General features: G+C 38.1%; 6 protein-coding genes across 10 annotated transcripts in view; 3 read left to right on the top strand and 3 right to left on the bottom strand.

Annotated features, from left to right (window-relative positions):
• LOC135172709 (ephrin-B2) overlaps positions 1-22,121 on the bottom strand; it is a 228,783-nt gene that overhangs the window by 183,988 nt on the left and 22,674 nt on the right. The gene's annotated exons all lie outside the window — the stretch shown is intronic.
• On the top strand, positions 13-1,416 carry LOC135172717 (uncharacterized). Its single transcript, XM_064139014.1, has 3 exons — positions 13-811; positions 883-1,030; positions 1,087-1,416. The coding sequence occupies exons 1-3, from the start codon at positions 606-608 to the stop codon at positions 1,393-1,395; spliced, it is 663 nt and encodes a 220-aa protein (XP_063995084.1). The 5' UTR covers positions 13-605; the 3' UTR covers positions 1,396-1,416.
• Positions 1,409-4,491, bottom strand: LOC135172695 (protein phosphatase 1H). The gene is made up of 6 exons (XM_064138962.1): positions 3,627-4,491; positions 3,283-3,540; positions 2,994-3,211; positions 2,648-2,918; positions 2,327-2,586; positions 1,409-2,239 (listed from the first exon to the last, which is right to left on the bottom strand). Exons 1-6 carry the CDS (start codon positions 3,804-3,806, stop codon positions 2,002-2,004), a joined length of 1,425 nt encoding a protein of 474 aa, XP_063995032.1. The 5' UTR covers positions 3,807-4,491; the 3' UTR covers positions 1,409-2,001.
• Positions 4,891-14,769, top strand: LOC135172680 (uncharacterized). 3 transcript variants are annotated; one of them, XM_064138924.1, is made up of 4 exons: positions 4,891-5,456; positions 5,551-5,646; positions 5,948-9,609; positions 10,029-14,769. In XM_064138924.1, exons 2-4 carry the CDS (start codon positions 5,623-5,625, stop codon positions 10,186-10,188), a joined length of 3,846 nt encoding a protein of 1,281 aa, XP_063994994.1. In that variant the 5' UTR covers positions 4,891-5,456; positions 5,551-5,622; the 3' UTR covers positions 10,189-14,769. The 3 variants fall into 3 exon arrangements, with proteins under 3 accessions (XP_063994994.1, XP_063994995.1, XP_063994997.1); XM_064138925.1 differs by lacking the exon at positions 5,551-5,646 and having other exon boundaries at positions 4,892-5,456; XM_064138927.1 differs by lacking the exon at positions 5,551-5,646 and having other exon boundaries at positions 4,898-4,985.
• LOC135172681 (GPI ethanolamine phosphate transferase 2) lies at positions 13,599-17,249 on the bottom strand. The gene is made up of 2 exons (XM_064138928.1): positions 16,742-17,249; positions 13,599-16,336 (listed from the first exon to the last, which is right to left on the bottom strand). Exons 1-2 carry the CDS (start codon positions 16,752-16,754, stop codon positions 13,611-13,613), a joined length of 2,739 nt encoding a protein of 912 aa, XP_063994998.1. The 5' UTR covers positions 16,755-17,249; the 3' UTR covers positions 13,599-13,610.
• LOC135172719 (uncharacterized protein) lies at positions 17,411-20,561 on the top strand. 3 transcript variants are annotated; one of them, XM_064139018.1, is made up of 6 exons: positions 17,411-17,547; positions 17,619-17,795; positions 18,075-18,297; positions 18,404-18,491; positions 18,730-18,960; positions 19,131-20,561. In XM_064139018.1, the coding sequence occupies exons 3-6, from the start codon at positions 18,083-18,085 to the stop codon at positions 19,218-19,220; spliced, it is 624 nt and encodes a 207-aa protein (XP_063995088.1). In that variant the 5' UTR covers positions 17,411-17,547; positions 17,619-17,795; positions 18,075-18,082; the 3' UTR covers positions 19,221-20,561. The 3 variants fall into 3 exon arrangements, with proteins under 3 accessions (XP_063995088.1, XP_063995086.1, XP_063995087.1); XM_064139016.1 differs by having other exon boundaries at positions 17,414-17,547; positions 19,177-20,561; XM_064139017.1 differs by having other exon boundaries at positions 17,414-17,547; positions 18,071-18,297; positions 19,177-20,561.

Raw genomic sequence — 22,121 nt, 5'->3', positions numbered from 1 at the left:
TGATCACGATAAACATCGGATTGATCATTTCTAATAAAAATAACGATGACGTGATTTAATTTTTTTTTATCAGCGAAACTCGCACCCACCTGTCACGTCCATCGGCATTATCTCCTTTCTGCATAATTTAGAAGCATCACTTCACATGAGTGGATAAAGTATTATATTTCAGAGAACCGTTAAAGTACGGACTGTAATTATTCCCCAAACTCTCATTATTTTCCAGCAATTATAAATTGTTATTAGTGAGCGGGGTTGCATTTCAAACTGGCCGAGAAGATTATTGACCTTCGGCTGAAGAATAACCACAAGTGAACACTGTAATATGGTGTTCATTTGATACACATGGGTGCACTTCTCTCCTATGTCATATTCGGATTTGTCAGTGACGCTCTAAACGGCGAGTGGACAATGAATTCGATAACTCTCATATTGATATTTGTGATTTTTCCTAATACCATGGAAATGATATTTTGAATCAAATTTGTATCCTAAAAAAAAAAGAATGTCCGATGATTGATTTTTGTTTTTCATCAAACATTTATGTGTTTGGTTATTTCCATTGAAATGGACTAAAATTGCATCAAGTTTAAATTTAATTAAAAATGGTTAATTGGAAATTTCTTCGTGACATATACTTCCCATGGCTCTCTTTGATTTGCGAAAAAATCCCCCGGGAACTGAATATTTTTATTGGTGGAAAAAATGATAAAACATGGAATGAAAAACTCGTTTCATGGATTAATGAAATAAGCGACGACCAGATTGATTGGAAATTTGTGTCATTGCTCGGTTTGGTCGTAATAGTTATGTAAGTTATTCTTTATTATTAACAGTTCTGTCATTAATAATTTTGTTTGAGTAATCCTTTCATCATTTCAGTGGTGTTATTATGATTCTACAATGGTTCAATCGCTCTTTACCATCAACTCCGGAAAATTCAATTGTACATGATAATGAGAACGGTCAAATGCAGATGGAATATGCTGAATTGATTTCTAAACCGCTGGAAATCAATCGAATGATCGAGGTATTACAGTGCTTTAAAGCAAGTATTTTAGAATATAATGTGGGTTCATTTTGCAGGCTAGTCGAGTATTGAATTTCGATACGGAAAATTGTAGTCAATTTTACATTGTATCGGTTGGTATCAACGAAACAGAGAATTCATCTCTGCAAATAAATGAAATATTTGCCACCGCTTATAGCCCCGATAACGATAAAATACAGTGCACGGCAGAATTTAAAAGCATTCTAGATGAAATAATCGACGGCATCGAATCGCAGTCGAAAAATTCCCAAGGGACTATGCATCAATTGGAGGATTCGAATTTAGAATCGCATCCACGTACGCCCGGCTCCAAAATACCTCTGCTGAGATCACGACAGCGCTAAGTAACAAATGAAATAAATCTTCAAAATTTATTCAATTTATTGAGGTTTTGCAAATATAAGACTCAAATACAAGGAGAAAAATAAACATTTTCACTGCCCCTGATCGATTAATTATTTACATTATTTACTAACATTATGGGTTTATTCAATGAATTATCAAAGTCATGTTGAGTTGTAAATTTCCATATTGGTTGACGACTAATTCATTGTCAGTTTATTTGATATTTGTTCGAAAAATGGAATGTATAAAATTGAATAATTCATGTAGCTGCACATTTTAGATTAAACGCCACTGCATCCATCATTTTTCATACACTTTATTTTCCGTGGCATGGTGTAAAAACTTTGGAAATATTTTTCGTAGGGGGCTTTCAAGTGCTAAAAAAAATTTAATCTGTTGGTGACGATAAATTAACGCAAACTCAACTGATTTTTCCATAATTCCATGAACGATTCGTCATATATCCACAATCGTTTCAAAGAATTGGGGCATTATAATGGAATGATAGCAGATCTTAATGTTGCTTCCTCTCCCAGGTGGAAGGCTTATTATGTTTTCAGCCTCAGTCTGTATATATTTTTTGCAATATGAGTGTGCAGGTAAGCTCACTCAGGCCCGTTTCGCAATAAATAAGTTTTTTCTTGCTGTGTACTTTTTACCCATTGTCTATGTTCACATAAATACGGATAAATTGGAACCACCATAACACTTATGTCATCTACCGATGCCATGGGTAAATATTCTTCCTCATTTTCCTCAGCTTTTTCCGGTTTACCCCTCCAAATTCGACCAATCAAGCGACCTCGAGCTGCCTGTACCAATTCTTGAGCTCCCATCGTCAATCTACAGTGATAACAGCATACGATTGAATTTTTATTACCATTGCCATAATCACTAAACTTTATTCAGCCGATTAAGCAGGAGAAATACCTGTACTCGAGTGAGGGCGTGTCCGGTGTAAGAGTTTTTCTAAGTATAGTTCCGGCATCCTTATTACTCACAACATCCCACAATCCATCTGTTGCTATTATCACACAATCTCTCTCTGTCAGTTGATAATCATCTAATCTGAGACACTGTATTTCCGGTTGAAAAGATAAAAATGGTTTAATGTTAACACCAGTACTAGCTGCTTTCAATCCATGATCACCAAATCCTCTTGTAACGCCAATTGTTCCCATAACTCGACTCTAATTAATAAAAAAAATTAATGATACTTATGTCTATTCAACCCTTTCGCACTATAATTACCCTTTTTCCATGACCGGATACAAGTGGTAGTTTCAAATCTTGATGTGTCAATACTTTATATGTCCAACCGGTCATATAGGGTTCTCGATAAAGTACCATTGAACCTAATTCTCTTTCTAATGGACGTTTACGAAATTCTAACGGTGTAAAATATCCCTTCAATAATTCACCACCCTTCAGAGAGCCCAATGCCCTGACCCGATTTGACTCAGAGTCTGGTGTATGATCAGTAGTCAATGAACGCTGATCGTTTCCATAAACGAGCACAGTTCTGTAAAAGAAGAATGAATTAAACGAATGTTTATCCGTTTCTATCTCCGACACATCATCCATAATAATTCACAACCTCGAGTCTCCAGCACCAGCGGCATACAAGAGGCCATTTAAGAATAAAACCGTAAGTGCTGTGCATCCACCACCACCGTTTTGCGCCTGATGCTCAACCAATTGATCCATGTGTTTGTACGCCATTTCAATCGCTCCAATAACAAGATCTCTTCCCCTTATAAAATTATCTTCGCTGTCATTGAGCAGCATATGGCCAGGAATAGCTTGCAGTCGTTCCTAACAATTAAATTTTTATATAACAAGAGTGATATTTTTTATTTCTTCTGTCCAAGAGTTGGAAAATTCACCAGAATGAGTCGATGAAGATGCAATCTAGAGGAGAGTGCCACTTGATATCCAGCATGTCCATCAAACATTGAAAATATGATATAAGGTAGTGATACATCACTGTCGGATAGTGATAAATCTCCTCTTGTTGCTGCTGCCTGATCCTCATTCCATGTACTTTTTCCAGCATTTATGCATTCAGCATAACCAGCACACCATGGTAAACGACTCAGGTCCCTTGGTACTATTATAGGCCTCACCCTATGATCGGCACTAACCTAAGTTCGCGAAAAAGACTATAGTAGGATGATTAATATGGCATTGCATGCCATATTAGCATTATTAAATTCGAATAAATACTTACCTGTGTCTCTTCATTTGTAAGCCCTAAGAAACACGGTCTACTATACGGTTTTGCTTCAATTTCCACGTTAGAATTAATAGAATCGGGTGCCATTTCATTTTCGGAATCATTGTGGTATTGCAAGCCCAGCTCATTACCCGCCACCGCATTTATCAATACTGATTTAAAACGATTAAACATCTTTGGATTTTGTCTTGTAACGTAAAACCTTCTATCGATTGTTACGATGTCTTGTTAGATATAATTTATATACACTAGGCCAAAACAATTATCAGACAATGACTGTTAAAAATTATACATAACTATTATTAAAATCTTTCCGTTTTGAAGTTGAAAGGAATAAATAAAAAGTTCAAATTGCAATTTTTTTCTTCATAATTTAAAAATCATTTTAAATGGACAGTTGACGTCAGCTGTCAACCACGCCAGAGATAAAATCGTCTCACGTATACATTATTTCAAATTTTTAATTTTTCAATAACGATAATAACTCGTACGTATAAGCTGCACATGAAACTATCACAATTAATCAATTCATTTCACATATAGGTTAGCCCATGGCATACAACTGGATATGCACGTCAAAGAGAACTTTTTTCTTTACACCAACATCACCATTGTTGAGAAAGTGAATCGATAAGATACTAGGGAGCGTGGTAGTCGTTATTAAATTTCAATTCTACCTCCACTATTGCTGATCATCAAATACGTAATTTATCGACAGCAATCAATTATATTTTCTACTTGATTCCCTAAAATAGATTCTACCAACGACAGTAAAAATTTTCTTTGTATCTGTATTCAATAATTTATCAAAATTAAAAAATATTCACATGATAGTAGGCGACGAAAATTAAAAATTACTAAATTAATTTCAATAAAGGATCGCTTTGAACGAAAATCGATTGTACATTGCGAATTTGACGGACACATAGTTAGAAGGTAATTAACGAATTTTGAGATGAAACTAATCTCAATCATTTGGGAATAGTTTAGGAAAGTTTAGGAATACATTCGCATAGTTTAGGAACTAATAGTTTATTTATAATTAATGACTCTTTTATTGGCGTATAGTTAGCAGGTGGTAAGTTCGAATCTTAATCGGACTTGCATAGATCGATGTAACATAATTTGGGAAGTCTAAAAAACATTAATTCAGAGTTTAGGAATTAACTGTTATTATTTAATTAATGGTTTTCTAGTTGTGACTGGGGAGCAGGCTGCGCATGCGCATACGCCCTTGCGGCCGAGGGTATATATATACCATCAGCATCAGCTGTTTCGGTATTCACGATATTTAGTAGTACTGACAATATGAAATACTCCTACAATAAGATTGGAAAATTGGATAAGTATTAAGTAGTTTAATATTTTCAATTTTAATTGCATGTTAATTAAAGTAGATTACGTCAAAGTGTATCAATTGGAGGTTATGGCGAATGTTTTGATCTGTTGATAGCATTTTGCACACTTTGAATCACTTGTCTATGGAACGAGAACATACATAACCAATTGGTATTAAGAACTATTGTACCCTTTGTTTCATAATTATCATTAATAATAAAATGATCGCAAACGAGGCTCGTGTGATAAGTGGTATGGTCTCAACGCCACCTTGGGAGCACGTATGGTTCCCTGTCATAAACGCTCTATCGATAATCAATCACATTCACCGGCCATAATTCAATGGAGATAAACTCATTTGATCATCCCACGTCTCCGATTTTCCCAATAAAAATGCAATAGGCCGGTGTTGCTGTGTCCAACAGAATCTGCTAAAACCTCGGAAGTGTACATTTATTATCCTAAAACCCAAGCCTCTGAGACCAGGTGAGTATCCACTCGATGACAAGGATGATTTACAAAAATAGGTTAGAATCTGGATTATTAGTCGCGACGATGACCTGACCTTCTCTGATTTTAGCTTTAATTGTATGAGGAGAAATTGATTGATTATTGCGTGCCAGCGAAATTATCTAGCAGTTCGTACTCAATTATGTCGAAGGGCAGTGTATGCACGGTGAAAACCTTTTCTCAGAAAATGAAGTCAATGTAGAGCAAAACGGTCCCTCGACTTCTCACTATAACTGATTCTTCACGAACATTTCATTGTTGACTTTAATTTCACTTTTTGTGGCAGAATCGCAAAAGTTCACGGTTTTTGTCGCTTCATCATTCAAATGGACAGGAAGCAAAGAAATTTTGTTCCTTCTTTATCACTTCACTACACTTTCTCATGAATCTCACGATTATTGATATCTGCAAGTTATGATCCAAGGTTATTGATATCAGCAGATCATGGTATGATGAATGTATTCCAGATAATGGGCCGTCCTCCAAAGGTTCAACGACATCAAGCCATACAATGTTTTATCAAATTTATGGACATATTACAAACCAACGATTTTCCCGTGGCATCAGATAAAGTATGGAGGGAAATGAGTAAGGAGCTCAAGGAGAAGTGGACTGCGCACTCTGTATACACTCATGTCAGAGACAACAAAAACGGTTGCCTGCAGGAGGCTCGTAAAATTTGTTGGGTCACAACACCACCACCCCTATCACGGCCTCGGAGCAGAGCTAAGCTCGATGACACTCTCCCTGAATGTTCCACTCTCTTAGATGATTCGTTCGATCCTACTGATCACGTGTTTGAGCTTGAAAACATTGATCCCTGTCTAGAAGAATTTGATATCTTCCTGTCACCTGAAGACTGGGAGAAAATAAAACCAGAGAATCTGTCAGAGCCTGGACTAACACGTTTAAAGGCAGGTGTCTGGCCTTACGTGATAAGTAATGCGTTCTATCAAAGGTACAAGATCCCTTGTGCCATGATTGCGAAGTGGTCCCAAGTTCGTGTTGAGGAAAATGGCTCTTTCAAATTAAGTTTCCACGCTATCTGTAAGAGTGAAAAGTGTGGAAATGTCTTCTCCGGCAGTGCCAACGAGCAGCCCGTCAATGGCAAACTTACCTTGAAGGTACGAGCACGTGACACCCGCGGTCAGCCACACGAAGATGTCAAACGCCCTTTACGAGGCTCAGAGAGAGCTGAGGTGGCTCAAGAGCTACTGAAGCAACGGCCGGAAAACTATCGGCGGGAGTTGCTCCGTAAAGGTATGGATTTTGGCCAGTCAGTTCCACCAAACATTCGCCCGGGCAACATATATCGCCAGGCGAGATACGAGGCTCAACAAAAACTTGATGGGATCCTCCCGGGGGATAAGAGAGATCAACTGACGATACTCAGAGATCTTACCGCAGATCCAAGGTACTCCCACATCATCATTGAGCTAGCCTTGAGCCCATTCCACTTAATGTATTGCACACCGGAACAGGTGTACTCATACAGAGAGTACTGTCGCCTAGTGAAGAATTCAATCGTCATGGCAGATGCAACAGGCTCACTGGTGAAGAAGTTTGAGAAAGCTCTTGGGTCTTTCACAGGTCATATATTCCTTTATGTACTGACCATAAGGTTTAAAAACAAGACCTTCCCATTTGCGCAAGTTTTGGCAGATAAGCAAGACTGTCCTTTCCTCACGTATTGGATGGGAATTCTCGCGACAAGATTGGGATTACCACCACCCAAACAAGCTCTCAGTGACCAGGAACGTGCGCTGCTCATGGCACATTGCCAAGTTTACAATGGTCGTACCATTAAGCAATACGTTGATGATGTTTTTACTTGGGGGTGTGACGAGAATAACAATCAGGGCAAACCTTTCCCTGCTCCGACTGTTATTCGCATCGATGTGGCTCATTTCATGGCTGCCGCAGCTAGGTGGAACTGCTTTAAAGACCGAGACAAATTTCGTGCCAAGCGATTCTATGTCAGAACGATTGCTTTGCTTGTTGACTGCCAGTCGATACAAGAGTTCCAACTCGTTTTCCTTCTCATCTGTCTCGTGGCGTTAATGCCTGTGAATGATCATGGGATTGACTTGCCTGAGAAGACAAATCCACTGGTCCACCGTAGTATTCATTTGGGGATAAGAAAAATTACGGCGGACCAGGCCCGAGCAAAACTAGAGCAATACATTGCTCTACGTGGTCTCATAATCGACAATCTACAGGAGCACAGTGAGAACGCGGAGATGGAAATTACGGCCAACTTTCAGCACCTCCCGGAAGAAATTTCTACCAAGAAGAATACCCTGACTCATCAGTGGATTAAGGAATTGATTTCTCTCGTCAAGCCAGAAAATCCTGAAACTATCGTTGGGAATGTAGAGAACGGACTCTATCTTCCTCCTCTTGTAGTAGAGTTGGAAAGAATTGGTAAAGAATTTGTTCTGTGGAGCTCTGCTGTGCTACCGCCGGGAATGGACAAGTCACATGCCTCGACTGCGGCGCAGGAGGGTTATTTTAATGAGGTCAAACATCGTTTATTTGAAGGGACGAAATTACCTGTCAGCTGTAATCGTTTCTTTCGAGCTCATGTAGATGACATCTCGGCTGGAGTCAGAGAATTAGGAGCCAATTTGATAGAGTTTGCACACGAGACATTTGATACATGTGAGGGAATGAAGCCCGAGAAGGAGCCGATTGGAGAAAATGGTGCCACTAAGTCAGATCAGAATGAAAGGAGGAAAGAGAAGGTCGATAGAGGGAATCTAGAGAGTGAAAAAGAGAAGAAAAGCGACTGGGATCAGGTAATTCCAGAAGTTGAGACTGAATCCAGGGATGAGGTAATTGCAGATGTTCTTGAGCCTGAACCCAAGGATGAGGTTATTCCAGATGTTCTTCAGCCTGAATCGAATGTAGTTTCAGAAGACGTCCAATTCATTAATGATTCAGACTTTCGTTCTCAAATGAGATGGCGAGGGATTAAGAATGATAAAAATGGATTTTTATGGCAATGTGGCGATGCTTACATCGAAATTGAGGAGCTATCACAAGAATCATTCGGCGCTCAATTGTACACACAAGAAATTGATTGTGATATTTTTGGGCTGGAAAATGCTGAATTACCAAAACTTGTTGGAGGAGATCTACTTGATGAAACTCATGCAGACAACAATAATAATCAACCATTGATTGACGCTAAACACAAAACTAATAATTCTAATCCCTCAAAACCAGAATCATCAACGCCAGTGATAGAACAACCTCAATTTTCCAGTACTTTCTTGGACTTGAATGGTAATGACTCATCGCAGCTTCTGGAGATGCTCTTAATTGACCAAGTGAATGGAAATCCTCGAGAATTGACGCCAAATCCCCATCGATCGAGCAAAGCACGGAGAAAGAGGAAGCGCGGTGGCTACTTTGAACCATGTCCAGAGATCGCAGACATGAACAGACAGACTAGTGTCAGGAAACCTCGTCATTTCCTACAGAATGGTCTACACTGTCCCGTAGTCAAACTGAATGGAATAGGAATCTACGTCATAAATACATGTGCCTTCGATAGTTTCGTCCACATTTTTCTCTATGCAGTTTATGATAATGAAGATTATCGTACCATGGTGGAATCCTCAGAGGTAGGATTATTCAAATTCCTGACACAGTTCCTGAAACACGGATCTTTGGTGAAAGTTCTCCAACAACGCTGTTCTCTATTAGCTGCTCACTATGAATTACGTCCGTCTAAAAATTCCACGAGACTGACACCAGTTACCCTAAATGCCGAGGACTCATTAGCCAATGTCTGGCAACATTTCTTCGGCGAGCCAGTAGCTAAAAGAACCACGGAATGTTCAAATATCTATTGTTCCATTGGTCAAACGACTAATGTGCCGTATTTGATTGTAAGCCACCAAACAATTTGTGAGCATGGTTTTAGGAATCTGGAGAAGGCCATCGAAATTATTCATGTAAAACAATGCAAGAAACTCGGATGTGGCGGACTCATAACAGTAACATTGAACTGCCAGGACACGGTATTCATTGAACTGGACGTAGCGGACATTACCCGTGGAACAAGTCTTGGCTGTTGTTTGGAGGACTTCCCTACTCATTTGAATCTGGGTAAAGTTTACAGGTGAGAATAAACATGTCATTTGACACTGGGTTGGTCGGGTGAGACTTATGTACGCCGTCAGCTGCTTTATAAATTGGCGTAGTGATAAAAACAAAATGCTTAGGAAAAGTTGGAAAGAAAATCAACAATAATCTAGATTATATACGTGGATAGTCTCGAGATCCCTAGTGTTACTCCCAATTATATACTCAGGCATTATACATGGGCCATCGCCGGGAGTATCTGTTAAAAAATACGAAATCTCAATAATTATGTTGCTTTCGGTGAAAACTCTTGTTGATGGGAGTTCTGAACTGTTTTAGTTAAGATATCGAATTTCTTGACATTTTTCTCAGGCTTTGCTAGGGTATAATGTGAAAAATTGAAAGACTGCTGCGTGGTTACCATGACACGACTTATATAGTGTTGACAACTTCTAGGTTAATAGGAGTGATACACTTCGAGCCCAGACACTTTATAGCATACGTCCGACGACTTCAGGGGAACTGGATAGAGTGCGACGACCTGAAAACAATGAGCAGTGCTGCTCCTGCCACCACCCCCGTGCGACCCTTCGGTGCTGTGTATATTCGGTCTTAAAGAAATTAATAACTAGAAGTAAGAAGATATTTACATGTATTAGAAAATCTAATCGTTCCGAACGAAAACTATGCCAATGAGTTCAAAGAGATAAATATTAACAATTTATCGAGTTCCTATCTGAAAGAGAAACAATCTCTTTTCTACATAGATAGGACTAGCAAAGAAAAGACTGTTAAACTACCTCATTATAAGATTTATAAACTCTTAGTGCAAAGAGATCTCGTTCATTAGGCAGGCACTATAAAATAGTCCCACGATTTTTTCCTGGAGACTTTTCTGGGGATGAGGGTTGATGGAGAAGTCAGGAAGATGGAATTGTTGACACAGTAACAAAATTAATATTGTTTGTTGATGGAGGTTGGGACGTTAGTGGTTGATTCCTGAGTTTGGTTTCTGATTCTTCCATTTCACACAAATTACGCATGTACTACTGTGTATTTTTGAGAGAGACAAGTGATCCCTCATGTAATTTTAGGGTAGCCGGGACTTTCTGCAGACCAGGGATTGCCAATACCAAAGTCTTAAATAATGAGTACATTGTGATTGATTAGTTGAACTAAGTCACGTTTTCAGTCATTGCAATATCCCTGATTGAAACAACTATTCCTAATATGATTTGTGGCTATTTTTATGTAAATTGTGATCCACCGAACCACAATATCAATATGTTAAAACATGGCATGAGAGAATCAGATTTGTTTAGCAATTTCCCATTCTTCTCTTGAGTAAAAATAAGACAAATATTTTACTAATTCCCAAAGGTCTCTTAAGCTAGTCACATTCTGAGGTAATACTAGAAGATTCTCATAGGAAAACTAAAGAGTATCGCAAGGTGTTCATTTTTTGTTTTGTTAACTTCAGAAATTGTTATACGTGGAGTCAATGAAGACTTGGTATTACGTATATATAAACTTGTAGAAGAGAGTTCCATTAGCGAGGCTCTAATCTAGAATCCATCGTAAAAATAGTTCAACAATTGCATTCGCCGTTGAAACCTCACTGATGTGAATAAAAGATGGTCATGCACACACTTACACTGCGCAGAATTTATTTTACGTACTCCAACTCCAAGTTTTGTGTTTATTAAGGAACTACAAGAGAGCGAAGTCCAATAGGAAGCTCATGCTTCTCTATCACCTTGATCTCGCATTTTCTGACTCAGATTATTTTTCATTGTATGGAGTCTGATAACCATAGATTTAACCGGGATCGATTCGGTGCAACATTTTCCCTTCCTTTTTTCCTCTCCGAGTCATTATCAGAATGATCATCACCATCCTTCCGGTTCCTCTTGAAATTTTCTCCCAAGTCATCATCCCCATTCTCATCATGCGTCTGTTCCGCTCTTTTCCGTTCCTTCCTCCTCATTTTTCTCCATTTTTCTCCGCAAGTAAAGGAGGCATCTCAGTAAGCATGGACAAAAGTATGAACGGAATTGGATAATTTATTATGGCATGTCCAAAGTAATAACATATTGTAAAAATGCTCTTTTTCAGTATTTCGAAACGATTAAGCGACTTTGTCGAAATTTCAGAGGGATCCAAGAGAATCCAAAACAATCTCAATGCATTTCGAAATAATTTTAATGAACTTAGAGAAATATTAGAAGCATTTAGACCCCAATGGAAGACCCCCTTGGGAATTCCAAGGTACCACGAAGAGTTTCCAGAAATTTTCCAGGAAATTCAGAAAATGCAGGAAATTTCCCCTGTCAGACTTCATGAAAGCTTCGGAGATGTTCGACTAGTCCTTAGGAATTTCAAGGGACTCAAGATTATTCTACAAATATATTTCCAAGAGAATCCAAAGAATTTCCTCGAAGATTTTCAGAAATTCTCTGGTTTCCTCGAGATACCCAGAAAATCCGGCTATTTTCTGGAAAAAAGTAAGAAACTTCTAAGAAGAGCGTGAGTCTTAATTCAGAGGAATTTTTTCTGAACATTGGGGAATGTCTCCATTTTCGTTCCAGTAGAAGTCCTCGAATGTGCTACAGATTTCCGGAAATTCTTGCAATTTGGTAGACTTGTTTCAAGTTCCGCCGAACCAGAAAATGTATGGATTCCCTACCAGTCGACTACTAAATATTCGAAACTGAATATCCAAAGACATATTCAGCATTCGAAGTAATAGTGAATGTATTGTAGGAGTATTTCATATTGTCAGTACTACTGAATATCGTGAATACCGAATCAGCTGATGCTGATGGTACACATATAAACCCTCGGCCGTAAGGGCGTATGCGCATGCGCAGCCTGCCCCCAGTCACAATTAGAAAACCATTAATTAAATAATAACAGTTAATTCCTAAACTCTGAATTAATGTTTTTTAGACTTCCCAAATTATGTTACATCGATCTATGCAAGTCCGATTAAGATTCGAACTTACCACCTGCTAACTATACGCCAATAAAAGAGTCATTAATTATAAATAAACTATTAGTTCCTAAACTATGCGAATGTATTCCTAAACTTTCCTAAACTATTCCCAAATGATTGAGATTAGATTCATCTCAAAATTCGTTAATTACCTTCTAACTATGTGTCCGTGAATTTGTTAATTACGATCTACCCCCACCCTCAGCTGAACGACGATTCCTGTAATACCGACGATAGTATTGACTTCTATGTTGGTGTGCTTGTAAAATCTAGTGAAAAATTTGAAAGTGAATGGAACTTGCATCTGTCAGTCCTCTGAATCCCGAGAAACTGCCGTAATAGTATTTGAAGAAATGTATGGTGATGTGACTCAAATAAAATTTAACACAATTATGCTTCATTTCTCATCAAAACATTATTAATTTTTATTGGCCATCAATCCATCCAAAACTCATTTCTATTTTAAATATTACTAACAACAATACTGCAGTATATATAACTTTATGTAAAAACCGACGAATAAGTCATCCAGATGAACAAGTGGTACTTGTCAAGGGTAACAATAATGGTCTATACAGTGGGTGGAAAAATACTTTTGGTCGAGCCCCCGCTATGAATCGAAACTACATTAATCCTATTGAACAATCTGTGAATTCCACGAATATTTTCGTATACCAGTATACGGCGTGCGCATTAACACAAAGAAATTGTAAAACAAATGAACAATCGCCAGACTATCAGAACTTCCCTGATAGAAATAAAATGCCATTGTCATCAAATAGTATCGATAAAATTGTAATCAATTCCATTGGAAGTAGTGCAACATTGTAAGGCTAATGAAAGACGCCCTCAGGAAGGACTTTCTCCCATTCTTCCCATTCAGAACCCTTAATTGAGGGCAGTAAATCAAGAAAACGTTGCAAACTTCGCAAAAATTTTGTGCCTCATAAAATGTTTCTGAATTTCGGTGATTCGTGACACCTTAAGCGGTGGAAATAAATATTAAAATCATTAATGAATACCTCCGCTAATTTTGCTAATCGTCATTCATCCAGTAGTAAAAAAAACATTTGTGTCATAAACATGGCAAAAAACGATACTGCAGTGTACATAGCTTCATACAGTAACTTCGGTGAAAAAACCGTCCAGATAAACAAGTGGTACCTGTGAATGGTAATAATAATGGTGTAGACGGCCAGTGGGAAAATCCTCAACATCGAGTACCCTCGATTAATCGAAAATATATCAACCCTACTATAACAACCTCCCTGATTGTTGCAGGTACTTTTATATATAAGTATCAAGTACGCTAGAATTGGCGCAGAGTATGTATTAATGCACAAGTAAATTGTCGCTAAAAAAGGCCAATAAGACTGGAGCCCCACGTATCCAGCAGCAACATCAACAGTCGCCAAACTATTAGAATTTCCCTGATAGAAATAAAATACATTTCCTACCCAATAACTCACATGAATTAAATACTCTCCATCCCGATAATTTTTCATTAAATCGTAAATCACTAGAATTGTAATTAATTCCATGGGAACTAGTACAATATTATAAGGTCGATGAAGAAGCGTCACCACCATTATCCATACCTGAACTACGCTAAAAATTACTCTCTGCAGGAATTTTTTCTTCTCATTCCTATAGCACAGAATTCCTCTTCGAATGGAGTAAGCCAAGAATACCATTAGAATCCCCCAAAAAAATCGGACCTCGTAAACTCCTTTCGAGGGCGGATAAAGCGTAATAAAATTTGCAACAGAATTATCCGCTGCATGTCTCAAGTACACACAGACCCCTAAAGTAAGATAAAACCCTAGCGTGACCTTTCTCGATCTCTTGTCCTCGCAGATGATCCCAATGAACATTAATAAACCAAGGGACAGTATAACGGTAAGACTCATAACTAAATTTGATTCCTGGCCTCTTATCCAGTTGCTAATGTCCGGCAAATGTGCGTACTTATTACCAGTGCTATTCAACTTCCGGAGAACTCGGTGCTGAGTCATCAAGAACAATATCTTCATAACACTAGTGACATCGGTGCCCTTGAGCTCATTACGATAATTGTGATAAATCTTTCCGATTTCTGTGGATAATAGATACGTCAGTAAAGTTCCCCAGAAGAAATACCAAGTTTGGTGCTCCTCCTCCACAAAGCTGCTGCTAGATAAGCTAATCCCATAAAAAACCATAGCAGCTGGGAACATCATCCTCGAGGGCTCAAAATAGAAACCGGAGGGAATTAACTCGTGAATTGGTTGACAAAGGTAGCAATTAATGGTGAAGACGATGCATACCATTATTATAATCCAAGGGTCCCCGAGTTCAAAATAAGCTTCGTTACTTTCATTGTACAGTAAATGATTGAGCATCAGCCAGAGACTGATACCAATTGTCCACCAGTAGAAAAACCATCTGTTCGAGGAGAATTTTCCCCAATTTCTTGTAGAAATTAGCCAAAAAGTCTGGAGAATCATCACGATTGCCAACGTCATTACAGTTCGATCGTACTTGATGACGCTCTGTATGAGGATCTCCTTCATTCCCTTAAGTACTCTATCATAGAGATCAACTATGTACGTCAATTGCTGCTCAGCCTTGTGCTTATTTTTACCGATCAACCATTCGGTATGCAACTTGATTGTCTTGTAATAGTTATCATAAATCTCTGAGGATTCGAACTCCGACAATTTTCTGAAGTGACTGAACATGTGTTTGGCGTTGTAATGGAGTAGAAACAGCTGATAGGCATCTGGTAGATCTCTGATGATCTCCATGGCGACACTCCCCAAGTTCGATTGGGGAATCGGAATTCCCAGGATCATGGATAGAGTCGTCGCAATGTCAACCTGTTCGATTTGGCTGGATTCACCAGGGCAGCTCTCTCCAAAAACGACAAAAGGGACTAGAGTCTCTTCTGGAGTAGCTCCACCATGCCCACCAGAGTTCTTCATCCCATGGTCCCCGCAGACTATTAAAATCGCGGGGATACCATCGTTATTCCACTTATTAATACTCTTTAAAATCCTCTCGATGACGTCATCCATTTCTCGTAACTTGGGCTGGACCAGTGGACTTTGGGGTCCAAAGGTATGACCAATATGGTCCAGCCCTAGATAATGGAGTATCATTATCGACCAGTCGTTGTTGATCTCCAACTCTTTACCGATGTGACGAGTCACGTTGTCATCGACTTCCTTGAAGTCCGAGACGAAGAAGGAAGTCGTACCTTCATGGCGATGAAAAATATTCGGAAATAGTTTAATCCAGGTGTCGTCGCCGTAAAATATTATCCTGTGGCCATGATTTTTCGCTTGGTTGAGGACGGAGTCACTGGTAACGGAGGTTTCCCCGAGGTTGAGGGCAACATCAATGAAACTCGAGACTGCTCCTGTCATCATGGATTTGATCCTCGGCATTGTGACGGTGGGAGCATTCGCTCGGGCTTGGATGAGACAAGCCGATTTGTTTGAGATTGATGCCGCTGTAAATGGCATCGAGTTCGTCTTATGTGCATTTGTTATGAAGTCCCAACGTAGAGCGTCAATGACCATGAAGACCACTTTCTGAGCTGAAGGTTTGTACAGGGTATTTGTGTCCAGTTTGATTCCATTTATTGAGGTAGGAATGTCATCCACGGAGGCTGTCGAATTTGTGTAGTAATTCAGGGGAAAAAATGCGGATAAGAAGAGGGAAATTGTGAAGAGTGACGAGCAAAAAATGTAAATCGCCAGAAGGTACTTGTAGCGGTGTCCAGCTCCTAAAATCGCAGGAGAGAAGAGGCGTTAGGTCCTTTCAGAAATTGACTTGGGGAATTAGTTAGCTCGTTTTTTTAAAACACATCCAAGTGCCCAATTCCCAAGCGATTCAGCACAAAATTGAGTTGAACATAGTCAAAACGTCCATAACAAATCTAAAATAGATTTTTTTAGAATGAAATCAAAAGACTTATTGGTACTATCGAAAGGGAAAAAATAATGTATGCAAAAATAGTATATCTCTAATTAAAGTATTATTATCAATAATGATTGTTATTGTTATTTGTTAATTATTTTTTAAAGAGAACAATGTATGTCTCGAATTTGTTAATTAACAACCCCAAAAGCATTGATTGCCCCAGCCATAACCCCAGTGCACATGTAAATTTTGGATCTGCTGGACTTACCAGTGGTTTCCATTTTGATGGTTTCACGTGGATTTTTTGATAAAACGGATTATCATAATTGAAATAAAATAAATAGTTTATAAACCTCACGTGCGACTGTTCTTCGCTTTTGTATGGATAGTAAATACATATCAGCTGACTTGGAGGAAACTGAGCAGGCGCAGACAAAGGGCAGTGGCGGGAATGTCGTACTTGTGATGATATTTCAAAGACTCGTTTTGATAAATTAATGAATAGATGTGGTACTTAACAATCTAATAGTAGTAAACAGGTTCCGAGTCATTTCTTGCAATTTGCATTGCTCACTGGGAAAGGTTTTTAAATTTCCGTATAAATATCATTAATGAGATATTTTTCACGTTATTTGCTTTATCGGAGTTGATAAATGACGTTGTTGTACGACTAATTATCCAGCCTAGAATTTCCTCAAAATTAGCCCCCTAATTGTTCTAGGGAAAATAAAGAAGTGAATGCCTTTCCTATGAATTATTTTCCTATGACTTGGATTAATTCAATTCTAATTTTGTATAGCAGTTGAACAGTGAAAAATTATTTAACGAATTAATATTGCAAATTACGAAACACGAAGCTATCAACCATCTCGATGCATCGGGCAATGCAATTTCATAACTACGACTCGCAGCTCATTTCCAAAATGCTGCGCATGCCGACGGGCAAACCACCCCTCTAAATTCTCAGAATCTGCAGATAAATCGTAATAAAAAATGATAGAATAACCACCTCATAATTCTCCGATTAAAAAAAAATATAATTTATCCAAACGAAAGAAGATTCATCGAGTTCGGGTAAGTGATGAAGACCAAATAACGAAAAATATTCGATAGACTGTTATGTCACGTCATATCGCACTTGATAGGACACGAATACGGGTGCCCTGTGGCGATCAATAACAAGGGTTGTGTGGATCAACTCGTGAATTTGATTCGTGAGTGAAACAACATGGGCTGTTGACTGACGTTCCTTATGTGGCGTGATTTATCAAGGATTTTAGTTTCAAATATATTTATTCGTCTGTCTTAACGAATAATTTCCGGTGAGTGTCAATCTTCCCATCATCTTGTAATGTATTCGGTGAAATAAGTAGAATAAATTTGGCGAATTAACTGCGCAGAATTTTTTTCCCTATTTTCAATATTCAACTAAAGACTAGGTGATGAGTTAACATTTCTGCCACCTGATTGGAGAATTTTTACAATTAATTATTGACAGCCAATCATTGTTGAGTGTTGATAATTAATCATTGAAATTGAATGAAAATTTTCTGTCTGTTCGGAGATTGTACAATGCACTGAATCGTTTCTGTTTAAGGCAGGCTAAATAATGGTGTCCCTGGAAGACAGCTGGAAGGAGGCGACTGAAGGATTTAATACCGAGGCGTGTGATACATGGTTCGCAAGGTTACAGGAAGTTTATTCCGAGGAGAAGAGGACGTATCATAATTTGGATTCACTGAGGGAGAAATTGGGCCATTACTACGATGTCAAGGATCAACTGAAGAATCCCAGAGCGTTGCTTCTCGCATTGTTCTTTCAAAAGTATGTGCAAGCATTTTATGAAATTCAGAGAGAAAAAAATATGATTTCTCTAAAAACATTTGATTTTCGGGTACATTCCACTAATTTTATTGTGAATGAATTTTAGCTTTGAATACGATCCAAAAGCACTTGATGGAGAGAATCAGAATATAGAACATTTTGTGGCCTTTGCTGATGAAGGAGAAATACCACAGGTAAGAGGGCAGCTGTTTCAGACATTAGAAATTATGGTCATAATTTCTTAAAAACTCACGTAACAGAAATTATTGCATTTCTGCTGTATAAAAATTTAGAATTTCGTGGCATTTTTACAGATGATTGTTTTTCACCATTGTACTTAACATCATTATAATTCCTTTGCTATGGAGGTTTTTCCTTTCATGTGAAACTTCAATTGTTCCCTAACAGTATTGTCTTCATATTAATTCTTAGGATGATGAATTGCGTACTGAAACATGTGCATTACTGAAAGCAGCAGCCACTCACAGTACAGAAGAGCACAAGGTGGATGGTGCCTTTGGCAGTGAAGACGCTCACTACCTGTTAGATTTAGACATGGCTGTTCTAGGATCAGCATCTGATGCATACGCGGAATACAGAGAGAAAATACGAGGAGAATACTCTTTCCTCAGTGAGCCCATGTACACAGCACTGAGGCTCAAGGTAAAATATATAATTCGCTTGTATAAAAATTGAGGTCCCCAATAAATACCAAAGGACAATCGATTGTACAAAAGATAAAATAAGATGAATATCGGTGATAACAATATTCAACTACATTGGAAACTTATTAAAGACCACAACTTTTACCACAATTAAACGTTCCTTTCCAGTGCCACGTAATTTTCATCGCAATTCACGATCAATTACTTCATTCAGGTATTGCAGAACTTCGTACAAATTCCGAATATCTTTGCCACTAAAGAATTTCGGGAGAAATTCGAGGAGCAAGCCAGACTCAATATTCAAGCTGAGGTGGAACTGCTGTCTTAGAAGTTGTTCGATACTATTGAATTAAATTTTTTGGAGGAAATAACTAAACTGAATGTTTCACAAACTAAATAGAATATTGTTTTTTTTTTTTTTGAGAAAATATTGTGTCGTGTGTACACATGGTATTTAGGAATTGAGCTTTCGTATGCGAGCATTGCAGGGTGTGTTATGTTTGCTATGAGCTGATGACAATATGGATGGTGATTTTATCGTGATTAAATTCCACAACCCCGGATTGTTGACAGAATAGGGGTGAAGCAGTAAGCCGAATTGAGTCAATTCAGCTCTTAACTAGTTCTCTATAATTATCTTCTAATTGGCTTGAGGAATTTTACAGTTTCGTTACTGAAATGAAACTTCAATGGAATTTTAAATTCAATTGATAATAAAAATAAATAATTTTTCATTTGATCACTTGGAATTCGCGAAAGAATATATTTTGTGTTTTAAGTATACGACGACTTTTTTTACGAAAAATATATTATTTGCAGATGCAATGAACCTGTTTTGCCTTTCAGATAATTTATGCACTAGTTAAAAAGTTATTTTGTAAATCCCAAAAAAATCAGTTGAGCATTGAATATTTTTCAATAATAATTGACACCATCACCTCAATTGTTATAATGCCCGATGTTTTGAAATGAATTCGGACCCTTAAATATGTTCTGTCTCCAGAAAATGCTTATATCTGCAATAATATGCTTAATAATCACTCATCTCAGGGAGGCACAGCGTGGAAAAACTTGACGGCTTCTCTCATGAAGAATTAATGTGTTAATTAAGAATCAATGGTACTGAATATATATCTACTTGTTTGAAAAATGATAGGGGAATCGCACAATGAGATAATCGGTTGTGAATTATTTGCTGTGCTGTCATCCGTCTCGGAAGAATGATGAAAAATCCAGAAATATCCAGTTACAAAATAATTGTTATAATTGGAATCAACTTTACCAAATTAATGTCACTAAATAATTCGGAAGTATAAATAGTTCCACGGAAATAAATCGTTACATGATCATGTTATTGTTTTTAAATGTATTTTTAATTGTATAAAATCAAGGCTATTCAAGATATTTGTGGCAATGACGATTATTTCAATTCGGATGACTTATTCCCTGAGTTTATTGTCATAAAGCTTGAGTTTGCGAATAACAATTCGCCACAGTTGGACTAGACAAAGGAACTCTTTAATTAAATCAGACAATATGTAAATAAATTAATGTGAGAGAAAATAAAAATCAATTTGTGTTTTAAAACTCAAAGATTAATTTCACAGTATTATTATTAAATTTTCCCGACACTTCCTTTCCCGAAACAGTCAATTCTTCAGTAGAAACCTGGAATTCCGCCGTTATCTGAATAAACAACAAGACTCTAAGAACCCCTTTTATTGACAGATAAAAATTATGTATTGACGTGAACAAAAAAAAGTTATAGAAAAGCCTGACGTTTTACGTTGATAATTCTACTATAACAGTGATGATTAATAACCTCCCCTCGAGGTAATTAACCATCATGATAGGATTTCTCAATTTAGACAGCAATAAATTCATTCAATACAATACTCATTCCACCCATTCATAAACACTTCTGAATAAAAAAAATGGATGGAAGTAGCAGATCAAGGTCAGCACTGATAAGACAGTAGTCTTTCTCTCGTCAATTACAAACATAGTTTGTAAGTCTACAAATGAGGAAAAGGGGAAGTCCAGAGCTATTACCTCCTACTCCTCGTGAGCATATTTCACTGATATATTCGACAATGACTAATCCATCAACCGTCATTCGTAACGTTGAGCTCCACATATAAAGGTCTCCGAACCAGTGTTAAATCATATCAAACTAGGCTATACAAAACTACCAAAAAATAATAAAGTCAAAAGACGACAATGGCAAGTGATACGGAAAAGTTTTTGTTGATTTTATTGGTCATAGGTCAGACCAAATCTCAATTCAATACAGCTGAACTGACAGCAGCAGGATATTATCTAAACGAGTACGGAAATTGGCAAAGAGGCTTCGTGCCAGCCAATACCATTGAAGATACCCTCGGCGTCGAGGCATATGCCGGAGGAACGATTACCAAAAATCTAAACACAATTCAGGATGGACTAGGAATGCATCTAGTGCATCGGCCGAATTCTGTTTCTCGAACAATCGATCCACTAGCCCTTGCTCGAAACGTTCCCCAGATACACAGACAGGAATTAGGAATCCACATAGAAGAGATTCATCAACAACAGCAAGTTGCTGATCAGCAGCTGAGGGACGCCCAGAATCGACGAGTCCAGGCTGATGTGGCCCTCACTAACACCAAAAATTCACCGCCGATGGAAAAAGCCCAAGCGAAGCTAAATCTCCAGAATGCGATTGTTGATGAAATTCAAGCGAGGATAAAGACCTTGGAAAAGGCGGTTGAGTACATAGATGGAGATATAATATTAAATAATGGTCGTATATGGTGGCCTAAAGATCAAGCAGATGCACAACAGGCTGGGGAATATGTGAGAGCGAGGGAGTCAGATAAAGCGAGTGTCAATCAACTGTTGAGTGAGAACAGAAACAACCTTGCTGTAGCCAAATCTAACATAGACAATACCAAGAACGATATGAATAAGATTCGTAATGGAAATATTCCTGAAAAATATAAAACAGAAGCGGAAATCAAAGCGAAAGTTGAAGCTGAAGCCAGAGCAAGAGCTGAAGCCGAAGCTAAACGAAGAACAACAGAGCTAATGGCCAAGGCCAGGGTCCAACCCGCCCCAACATATACCCCTGCCATGATCCAATCAGCAAACATGGCGCTCAGTGCACCAGGTACACTAGCT

The sequence above is a fragment of the Diachasmimorpha longicaudata genome, chromosome 2, assembly GCF_034640455.1.
Source record: "Diachasmimorpha longicaudata isolate KC_UGA_2023 chromosome 2, iyDiaLong2, whole genome shotgun sequence".
Lineage (NCBI taxonomy): Eukaryota > Metazoa > Arthropoda > Insecta > Hymenoptera > Braconidae > Diachasmimorpha > Diachasmimorpha longicaudata.
This window is presented reverse-complemented; position numbering and strand designations above follow the sequence as displayed.

What these genes read in the sequence shown, in the direction of transcription:
- LOC135172717 (XM_064139014.1), top strand. Translation starts at nt 606, where the DNA reads ATGGTTAATTGGAAATTTCTTCGTGACATATACTTCCCATGGCTCTCT. An exon ending in GGTTTGGTCGTAATAGTTAT is followed by an intron (nt 812 to 882) that starts GTAAGTTATTCT and finishes TCATCATTTCAG; the next exon opens with TGGTGTTATTATGATTCTAC. An exon ending in AAATCAATCGAATGATCGAG is followed by an intron (nt 1,031 to 1,086) that starts GTATTACAGTGC and finishes TTCATTTTGCAG; the next exon opens with GCTAGTCGAGTATTGAATTT.
- LOC135172695 (XM_064138962.1), bottom strand. Translation starts at nt 3,806, where the DNA reads ATGTTTAATCGTTTTAAATCAGTATTGATAAATGCGGTGGCGGGTAAT. An exon ending in GCTGGTGCTGGAGACTCGAG is followed by an intron (nt 2,919 to 2,993) that starts GTTGTGAATTAT and finishes CTTCTTTTACAG; the next exon opens with AACTGTGCTCGTTTATGGAA. An exon ending in TATCCGGTCATGGAAAAAGG is followed by an intron (nt 2,587 to 2,647) that starts GTAATTATAGTG and finishes TTTATTAATTAG; the next exon opens with AGTCGAGTTATGGGAACAAT.
- LOC135172680 (XM_064138924.1), top strand. Translation starts at nt 5,623, where the DNA reads ATGTCGAAGGGCAGTGTATGCACG. An exon ending in CGAAGGGCAGTGTATGCACG is followed by an intron (nt 5,647 to 5,947) that starts GTGAAAACCTTT and finishes AATGTATTCCAG; the next exon opens with ATAATGGGCCGTCCTCCAAA. An exon ending in AATCTGGGTAAAGTTTACAG is followed by an intron (nt 9,610 to 10,028) that starts GTGAGAATAAAC and finishes GACAACTTCTAG; the next exon opens with GTTAATAGGAGTGATACACT.
- LOC135172719 (XM_064139016.1), top strand. Translation starts at nt 18,083, where the DNA reads ATGGTGTCCCTGGAAGACAGCTGGAAGGAGGCGACTGAAGGATTTAAT. An exon ending in ATGAAGGAGAAATACCACAG is followed by an intron (nt 18,492 to 18,729) that starts GTAAGAGGGCAG and finishes ATTAATTCTTAG; the next exon opens with GATGATGAATTGCGTACTGA. An exon ending in ACACAGCACTGAGGCTCAAG is followed by an intron (nt 18,961 to 19,176) that starts GTAAAATATATA and finishes TACTTCATTCAG; the next exon opens with GTATTGCAGAACTTCGTACA.